We start from the raw sequence: 9,947 nt of genomic DNA on the forward strand, positions 1-9,947 counted from the left end.
TTCTAGGTGTGAATAAAATTATTTAAGAGCATTCATTTATTGGATGGACTTTAAACCATTTCTACTTGTTTAATTCATTGCTGGTTTTCCTATGTCGACCTAATAGTGTGGAAGTCTGTAGAAACACTTATAAAACCTTACATTTGTTACAAAAAAAGAAGAAATTAAAGAACTAAAAGAAATAAATCAAAAACTGTATCAAGAAAACTAGGGTTGGGAATCGCTAAAAAAATAAACTAATTAATCACAAACCGGAAAAAATTAAGCGAGATTAATCGCAATTATTATTATTATTTATTTATTTTTTTTGTCTCAGTATTTTCCAACCACGTATTATCTCCGAATAATCACAATATGAAATCACACACGAAACTCTAAATTTAGAACATTTATTTTTTAATTACTGCTGTCAATCGATTACAAAAAAAATTCTGATTAATCGCACTTTTGTGTTTGGATTAATCACAATTAATCACAATGTTTTACCAGGCAAAATTTATTTGTAGAATATGGCATCGGACCACAGATCAAATAGTCTGCTTTTTGCGAAAAAGTGATTTAAACCACAAAAATAGCAAGAATAAAGTACTAAAATCGATTAAATATTGACTTCTTTTGTCAGCCACCAGGATAATACCAGACGAAATGTTTTAACGCACACCGTGGAAGCCTGAACCCCCGAGTTAAAGCAAAGGATTGTTCCTTCGATTAATTTGCGTTAATTCATATTAACGCATTAATTCTCTTGGATTAATCGCGTGCCTTAATGTTCACATCCGTAGAAAAAACTAAATCTAGAGCGTGAGGATTTGGTATGAGGATTTGAATTAAAATATCCTTTAAATCAAAAACATTTCAGAAACGATTTGTGTCCCAGTACGATGAAGGATGACACTAAGGTAACATTGGGGTTGAAATAAAAGCTTCTTGTCCTGAGCTCACTATATCGGATTTCTTAGGATATTACTCACAGTTTTTGGGTTAAAGTCAATTGTTAAACAAAAAGTAAAAAACTGGTTAAATAAAAGTGAAAACGTATTCTGTTACAACTTTTGTTTTTTAAATTTTATGGTTTAAAATAAAAATATTTGAGATTTAATGTTTCATTTGTTTTTACAATTATTTTAGTTAATATAATCAACGTGTTATTTACTGTACATACTAGTAAAAATATGTCTATTTATGATAAAGAGTAATAACAATGTCAACAAGGTAACATAACTTTATTTACTTTTTTATCATTTAATGATTTAAAATCTTCAGTAGATTTGATATATCAATGTATTTTATTGTCTTTTATTGAATGAAATAAACTTGAATAAAAATTAAAAGGCTAAAAGACTCTAAACTCCACTCCAGCTCTGAGGCACACCTTATTCCATGACAGGTCAAAACAATAAACTCATTTTTTTTCTTTTCCTAACAAGAATTTATGTTTTCTGAATCACTGAAAGCAAATTTCCTCATTTAAACGTCTATAATGGTGGTTTGTTCTGATGTGTTTTGGGGATTGTTTACTCTGTATTCACCTTAGGCGACCTGTCTATATCTTCAGCACAAAAGAACTCTGTTGTGTAATGGAAACTGGGAATGAATATTTATCATAATGCTGGTGAACATAATGACCCTTTGGGCCGCGCTTCAGGTGTCTGTCTGTGGCCAAATCCACAGCAACAAAGCCTCAATTCATCTGGATGAGGCTGTTCTCTCCTTCTTTTGGGAAGGGGGGGTACTAAAGAGGCAAAGTGGGGCTTGTGTGAGGATGGGAGGAAAGAACGGCTTGTACTCACACAGTGGGGGCAGCTCCACTTGCCCTCGGGGGCCTTGTCCAGCTCGGGCTCCAGGCAGACGAGGTGGTACGCTCGAGGACAAGTGTCGCACAGGATGATCTCTCCGCCCTGCTGGCAGACCTCGCAGTAGTCCTGGTGATCCGTCTCGTAGCCGTCGCCTTCCTCCTCCCCCGTGACTGCACACAGAGGGGCAGAAGAGGGGAATTTGTCTTTGACATTTTTGTTAAAATAAAATAAGGATCTTTGAGCAAGTATCTCTGGTGCTGTTTGGGAGGGGGTTTTGAAATGTCTTTAAAGGGTGGAGGTCTAGACAAAGAGCCCTCCAGGTGAAGGGTTTGGGTTGCTTGAATTCTCTTGGTCCTGAACTAAAGTAATCCATTCTTGTATTTTTTGTGGTTTCCTACTGTTTGACACAAGTTCATAAGAGTAGACTAACAGTTAAATGAGATCTGTATCTTAATTATTTCTAAAAATGCTGCCAGATAGCCACAGATTTACAGTGAAAAAGATGAATACTTTGCAACAATGTTGTGTTTCTACAACATAAACTGTTGGAGACAAAATCAGATAAAACACCACATGAATTTGATTTCATCCGTTAGCTTTTTTTTAGGTTAAGTACCAAATATTGGATCAAATTGGAAGCCTCTTGGATGGAGAGGTGTTCTGGACACGTTCCACTGGACAGAGTCTCTGGGGAAGACCCAGGAAACAATCACTCGGCGCATGTGTCAAAGTTAAGGCCCTGGGGCCAGATCCGGCCCTCCAGGTAATTATGTCCGGCCCTCCAGATCATTTTATTTTATTGTTATTAATGGCCCAATGTTATCTTGCGCTTAATTCTAACTGGTATAATTTTGACTAAATATATTTTTATGGAGAGTAAAATATTGAAAGTTATTTAAGGTTTAGGTTGATTTATTTTGGAATAATATTCCTGCCTTTTTATTATTCATAATTATGTTAAAAAGTTACTGTTTTAAAGTTTAAAAGATGTCATTTTTGAGTGTTCAATAAATGTTTATTTTAAGGTATGTTTTGGATTTTGGCCCCCGTGCGATCGAGTTTGACACCCTATCTTAGGGTCTCTCCAGAGGAGCTGGAGGAAGTGACCAGTGAGAGGGAGGTATTACAGGTATGATCTGCAGTGAACAGGCCAGCCAACGACTGTGCTGAAAGAAGTGGGTCAACAGGTGAGAGGATAAAGAGTCTTTTTTTATCTAAGTCATGAGGAAACTTCAACAGATGAGAAAAACCAAGTGGAACCTGATGGAACCAACCCTCGCTTCAGACTAAAACTGTTGATTCCTCCCAGATAGAAATGAGAGACGCCTGTCTAGACATGTGTTCCTGCTGCAAGGTCTGGAAATAATGGATTTGCTCGTCATGTTGATCTGATGAACTTCAAAAGTGATGTCCCGCCGCCGTAAGAAAATCATGTGATTTCATGGTGGAAAAAAAAGAGAAAATCAAAAAAGGTGTAGTTAGCCTTGACGCTAGGCATTATTCTTCCCCTTTATGCAAAGCCTAAGGCTGTTACCATGGTAACCACTCAACTATGTGTCTACAAGCACTAACCTGAATGAATTCTAATTCAAGAAATAAACTGAATGCCCTAATATATATGCTAAAGGGGGGAAAGAAACTTCACTTTTTTTGCTTTCTTTTTAATTCTGCTCCTCCTAAAATATGCCGGTTTTAAATGTAAAACCACATCATGAGCAGCAAGAAAACCTCATTCTCAAAAACATCCCATCATCCTTCACTCCACACCTTGAAACGCTTTCATGTGAAACAGCAGGAGTCAGAAACGTTGAGAAATATCTATGGCACCCTGCAGAGAAGCTTCTCATCCGTCTCTTGGTGTCAAAATCTCATCACTTAGAATAGCTGGTTTCCCTCCATAGGGTTCCAGTTGTGAGTGGTGTATGTGGGTTTAGTTTAAGAAGCATCATCTACGATGACAGGAGCTCCCAAAGGACTCGACGCGTAAACTTGTTGAGTACTGAGTGCTTACTTTTCTTCTTTTTCTTGGCGGGCCGTCCCCGCTTGTTCTTTTTCACCCGGCCGGAACTGTCAGAGCGAACTGAGGAGCTGTGAACGCTGGAGTCCTCCTGCTCCGACTCATCATCGTCCACGTCGTCACTCTAACCCAAAACACACAGGGGCTGTGAGTGTCAGCGAGTAAAAACGGAGGAAGCAGGAAAAAATAAAGTGGAAATCGGATACTCACAGAGCAGCTCTTCTTCCTTTTTGCACCTATAGGCGACAGTTTAATACGGATGGGTGCCATCTTTTTGGCCTTGGCTGCAGCCAGCGCCTTCTTCTTATCTGGTACTCGAGGACTTTTGCTTCGTTTCTTATAACCTGGACCTAAAAAAGAGAAAAATTGGTCACATGAAATTAAAAGATTTTAAAGATTTATCAATTCACATGCATAATTATTGTATTAAAACCCTTAATTTTGTCCTATTTTTCTTGCCATATTTCACCTGGATAGGTGCATTCAACCAATAAGAATCATCTGATCTACCCAATCAACAGTAAGTACAGCAGAGATACCTTTGTTAATGTTAATTAATGCTTAATTAAGCAACCAATTTAGTAAGTAAAATATTTAATAATGCAAAGTAATTCAAAAAAGTCTATGTCAATAGTTAATTAATGCATTAATTAAGCATGATTAAAAGCTTTAGCAGCAATTAATGCTTAATTAAGCCTTAATTAACTATTAACATTCACTTTTATGAATTACTTTTCATTATTAAGTGTATTGCTTAATGAATTTGTTAACTAATTTTGATTTTTTAACCTTAATGCATCAAAAAGCACTAATAAAAGTTGCCTTGTAGAATTGTTGAGCATTATGTTTGTATTAATTACATGTTAGTTATTTGTAGAACTCTAATTAAGTCTTAAGTATTAATTTACTACTGTTGTTTTTGTTGAGTTAGGGCGCAATAAGTAAGAAAAGTATCGTTCACGTCTTTTGGCCTAATCTAACCCTTCAGAAAACCATATGAAAAGCCTTATAAGCATTACTTAAACTTAGTTGATAATTATGAAACCTTATTGTTGAGTTCATATGCAAAGTACTACATAAAACTGGCTGGTAAGACTTTATTTAATAGGTAATTATTGGTCAATTATGCATTAAATAACAGTTTAATATTCATAAGTGTTCATAAAGACGAAATATATGAAAGAAAAAGTTTTATTTAGATCTCTGCCTTACAGGGAACAAAAGTATAAAACGGAGGTGCTAACCTTTGCCTTCTTTCGTCTTCGCCTTTCTGATTGGTGGCGGTTGAGGCGGCGGCTCCGGCGAGGCCGTGGCTGCAGAGACCTGCTCGGCAACAGCGATAGCAGCGGCAGCAGCCGCCGCCGCAACAGCAGCAGCGTTGCCTTTGAAAGGGTTATTGGAACTGAATTCCCTCCACTTGACCCCCAGGATGGTCATCATTTTTGACATGGGGATCTTGGGGTTCTTCTTGGCGATCATTGGCCTGGAGGAACCAGGGAGAAAGAATCATTTGAGGAGATTGTTAGAATTTTGGCATGAAAAAAACAAAAAAAACACTCCCCAAACATAATCATTAGAAGACATTACTGATGAATTCACGCCATCAATCAGTGCAGGTATGAGTCAGCCACACTGAGCCTCCAACATCACGTCAGTGTTGCTGCCTGACTGCTGCAACAAGTCAGGGTGATTAAAAAAACCTGCTGGTGCTAAAAGAAGACACGAGAAAATAACAGAACGGAAACAAAACTGATTGATGCTTCACTACAGATATCTCAATTACGGGAGGTTTTCACTGCAAAATCCACTCTACGGAAACTCCGTTATTTAAAAAACATTAAATGGTTTTAAAGAATACCTTGTTTGGTTGATGAGGATATTCAAGAAGTTTGACAGGGATAGTTGGAAGACAACTCTGATGCCTAAACATTGCTCCAAGTGTCAGAAAACCACCTAACAGGGTGAAGTAGAGCCGTGGAATGAGCCTAAGATGCTTTTTTTCAGTTCTTCCTGACAGTCTGCACTGCAGTGCTCTTGTACACCGACACGGCTCATCACCACATCTGTCTTGTTTCGGAGCATTGAACGCATCACTGTTATCTTATCTTTGCTGTGAAGTAGAGCCAAACTTTCGCTCACTTTGTCGTCAGCATTTTGACTTAGGCTTTGCTCTTCCTCACAGCCTCACCTATAATCAAATGAGTCCACCTACAGTCGCTGGAAAAGTCAAATGATTGGGTAGAGTGTTTTAGAAAAAGTTACAAAAATTCAAGCGATGATACATCGGAAACAAAGCCCCCAAATTCAAGTTTTTACATGTTACTAGTAGTATCGTCTATCTCAGTACCAGTACCAACTTAGCTAGAGTTTTGGTACCCATCTCTTTGGAAGACAATATGCCAGGGTGCAGTGGATGCAGTTTATTTTTTCTTTTCAACATTTTGATACTGGAGCTATAACTCTGCTGTTGTAGCTCTTTGATCTATTGTAACTTTGTGATTGTCAACGCAACGTAATTTGGACAAAATTGAATCTACTATTTTACAATAGTAAAGTGTTGCATATTGCAAATAAACTAAGGAATCCATTGGAAACAGTCAAAAAGTTACAATAAGCGCGTGACTTGCTTACTGTTGCCAGCGGCAACCCCAGTGTTGGAGGGTCGAGTCAAAGTCCCAAAGTTGTTGCATACCTGGGTGTGCACATTTTGTTCTCTGGACCTGACCCATCTGGACTAGGATGTGGCAATGAGATGCACTCAACTGGTGGTTCAACCCCCTAATCCTTCCTACCCCTTAATGTTCTCTATAGAAAAACCCAAGTGTGAATCTGAACCCAAAGCTCCCAGTCTCTTGGCGGACACTCTGCTATTTGGGAAGTAAGCTGTGCTACTTTTCTGACAAACAAAATTCGGCATGACGCAAGATTTACCAAACAAAAGTTGCTCGTTAAATCAGAGTATTTTAACCGGCCAGGAGTCTGCTGAAAAAGAAGGTCAGTGTTTGAGAGTCAGTACAAGCCTTTTTCTGTATATCTAAAGTGTGTTTTGTTTTAATGCTTCTCCCCATCTACTTTACACCAAAAAAGAACCAAAAAGATTTCATGGAGATGTAGATTCTACGGCTAATAAGCACAAGATCGTTGAAATCATGTTCTATTCACTAACTAATCCGACTTTAAAGGGCAACCAAACCCAAAATCAACTTTTCCACCATGTTCCTCTAAGATCAATGCACTGTTTTTTCACCACCAGCCTCCTCTGTTTGTCAGGATAGTTACCTCATGAACTGGCTGAAGGCTTTATAGTTGGTGAGCTCTCTGTAGTCCTCCTCTGTGAAGGTATGATCAACATCCTCCAGTCCCCACTCCTTGGCCAGCTGGGCAGAGGTCTTCTGCTCTAGAGGTTGCTGGGAACATAAAGGTCATTCAGACCCAAGAAGGGTGACAGGGTCTTAGGACAGAGAATCTTTACCTTTGTTGTTTCCTCTTGGCCGCTGTCTCTGTCCCCATCATCTTTTTTCTTCTTCTTGGTTTTCCGCTCCTTCTTCTCTTTGTGTTTCTTCTTCTTCTTCTTCTCACCGGAGCCATAGTTGCTGGCTGCGCTGTCCGAGTTCTCGCCATAGTCTCTTTCCCTATCCGAGTTTTGCTCTACATCGCTGTCCTGTACAGACGCACAAAGAGACGCATCACTACAGCAAGCAAACTCATTTTAGCAAGAATCCACAGACACAACATACAATCTTTTTGCGTTTTTTGGTCTTTGGCGGCTTCCCCTCTTTGTCTTTCTTCTTTGCGTCCTTCTTTTTCTTGGGCCGGCCTTTCTTCCTTATGGGTACCTCTCTGTCTGATATGTCATCCTCTGGGGGCAAAGAGAGCGTGAAGGAAGACAGCTGTCAGAATCGGGTGAACAATGATGCCGTCAAAAGCAAGCTTAATCCCATTGACGCATAATGACACGCAGCAGGGGTGGCGTCGGTGACCTCTGACCTCATCTGATAGGCGACACGTGTCAGAGGGCCGTAAAGAGATTTGACAGTTGATACCACGGACAATACAGGATAATTGGCTTATGAGTGGCCCTACAAACTGGGAACCTCTTCAGGGTTTACTCCCCCTTCACATAATGCTACGTGTTAGCATCAGGTAGTTGACAAGTGTTTAGATCATTGACAGTTTATATGACCTGTTGATGTCATGCATAGGAAATCATAAAATCAGGTCAGAGCCTTCTCTGTCACTTCCTAATACATCTACCGCCATATTGCAACGCGTCAACAGCGATTAGTCCGAGTTGGTCTGAGTCACGTTTTTAGAGGAACTACTGTCGCCAATCATGAGTTAGCTTGTTCCAGTTGGTTTGAAGTCCACACTCCTTCTGCTGAAATCTGTCAATCAAAAATTTGAGGCGGGGCCAACAGGCACCACATGCTTTTACTGAGGCATCTGATTAGTCAGTTTATACTTTGATTAACTTGAGATAGAGAATCAATTTTTTTTTTTAAAAAAAGGATTAGAAAGAACATTTTAAGTAGAATGCATAAGAATAGTTATTCTGACATATAAAATGACTTACTGTCTATTTCTCAATGGAAGTCTGTGGGACTTTGGCCTTCTTGGAACTTCCCATTTCTAGAAGGGAGGGGGTTGAGCTGTCCATTGTTTTATGTTCTATGGTTTAGATACTTTTCATTGGAATTGCTTGAAGGCACGTTGATGCAGCCGATCTGCTGGCTTTAAACTGACTTAAAAAATATGTGTAGCGACGTGTTAACTCAAGAGTTTTGAACGCAGAAGTGTGAAACGCGCGTTTACATATTTTTTGGTGGCTTGAACGCCTACTGTCGAGGACAGTGAACATAGCATAACAGTAGGGGGATTGGCTCTAGACACCCCATGACCCTGAAAGGGATTGAGCTGGTTCTAAAGATGTATGATCCAATGTTGAAATTGCACAAAAGTTACACAATATTCTGATTTGTAGAGACTAAATGAGGGGCGTTTGGTTTTGGGTGATGAGAAGCAGCTCTGGGAAAGCCGTTTAACCTGCAGCCTGACCTTGCTTGGAGCTGAGGGAGAGGAAGCAGGGATGGCTCAGAGAGACAGCTCCCTCAGCTGCACGCGCGAGGCAGCAAAGCGTTAAAGCGGAGCCAAAATATGGGCTGCGGTCTCCGGAGGAGGAAGGGGGGGCTTGATAGGCTGCGTTTCTGTCGGATTTTATTGTCTGCTTGTCTTTGTTGGTGCGCGCTCCCACCCGCAGCAGCAACAACAGCCCCCCCTCAGACATCTTTTTTCCCCCCTCCCACCCCGTCCGACAACAACCCAGCCTGCAAGCCCCGCTTCCTTCCTTCCTTTCCCACCCCCCCCCGCGCCTCCGTGCAGCGTGCGGCCGCCGTCGGAACGCCGGGGGGCGGTAGCAGCACGCACGCGGGGCTCGGTGATTCAGAGGCCGCCGGGTGCGGTGAACTCGAACGACTCCTGTAATTCCCACACGGGGGGACCGAGACCACCGCTGCGACCGCCGCGAGAGGTCGTGGGGGGGTTAACTCCTCCACTAATCCCAGTCTGACACGGCGCGGCGGCACGCTATTGAAGTCGACACAAAGCAACGTTAAACGATAGCCCCCCCCCGTCTCTACCTTTCAACCTCCTCCATGGCGACATCTTCCTCGTCTTCTTCTTTTCATTTTTATTTTATTGACGGCTAAACAAAAAAATCCCAGTTATCACATGTCCCAACAACCCCCCCTCAAGGCTTCATTTTTTTCAGTCGTACTGTTACAGTGCGGTTAACCGAGCAGCCTTCACTTTCACCCCGCGTGCGAGTTCACAGCCAGAAACTTCCAGAATGTCAATCACAAAACTCCCATGATGCACCTCAAATACAGAGAAATCTGGCTTAATAAACGCTTTATAACGCTGTTGATAAGCGAAGCGGGGGTTATCATGGGGAGAATGGAGGCGGGGGGGCTGTCACACCTTTCTGCCCCCGCTAAGAGGGGCAGTTTTGACCTGTCAACGCGATAATGGGGGGCAGTGACAGTGTGTTTCTGCCTCATTCCAACCTTGTGGAGCCGGCTCTCATGTGTGTGCTCCGCTAAAAACCACACCGTTACATCTCCAGCCGGTTTTTCAAA

General features: G+C 41.1%; 1 protein-coding gene across 4 annotated transcripts in view; it reads right to left on the bottom strand.

Annotated features, from left to right (window-relative positions):
- chd3 (chromodomain helicase DNA binding protein 3) overlaps positions 1-9,947 on the bottom strand; it is a 57,234-nt gene that overhangs the window by 45,718 nt on the left and 1,569 nt on the right. For 3 of the 4 annotated variants that reach the window (XM_024287637.2, XM_024287635.2, XM_024287638.2), the window contains exons 2-8: positions 7,551-7,672; positions 7,286-7,474; positions 7,093-7,220; positions 5,058-5,296; positions 4,024-4,163; positions 3,808-3,937; positions 1,791-1,966 (exon numbers count right to left, since the gene is read on the bottom strand). In XM_024287637.2, the coding sequence (XP_024143405.1) occupies positions 1,791-1,966; positions 3,808-3,937; positions 4,024-4,163; positions 5,058-5,296; positions 7,093-7,220; positions 7,286-7,474; positions 7,551-7,672 (1,124 nt within the window). Of the gene's footprint in view, positions 1-1,790; positions 1,967-3,807; positions 3,938-4,023; positions 4,164-5,057; positions 5,297-7,092; positions 7,221-7,285; positions 7,475-7,550; positions 7,673-9,449; positions 9,930-9,947 lie in introns of those variants that run through there. The other variant, XM_024287636.2, reaches the window with a different exon arrangement.

Source organism: Oryzias melastigma, linkage group LG18, assembly GCF_002922805.2.
Source record: "Oryzias melastigma strain HK-1 linkage group LG18, ASM292280v2, whole genome shotgun sequence".
In the NCBI taxonomy this organism is placed as follows: Eukaryota; Metazoa; Chordata; class Actinopteri; order Beloniformes; family Adrianichthyidae; genus Oryzias; species Oryzias melastigma.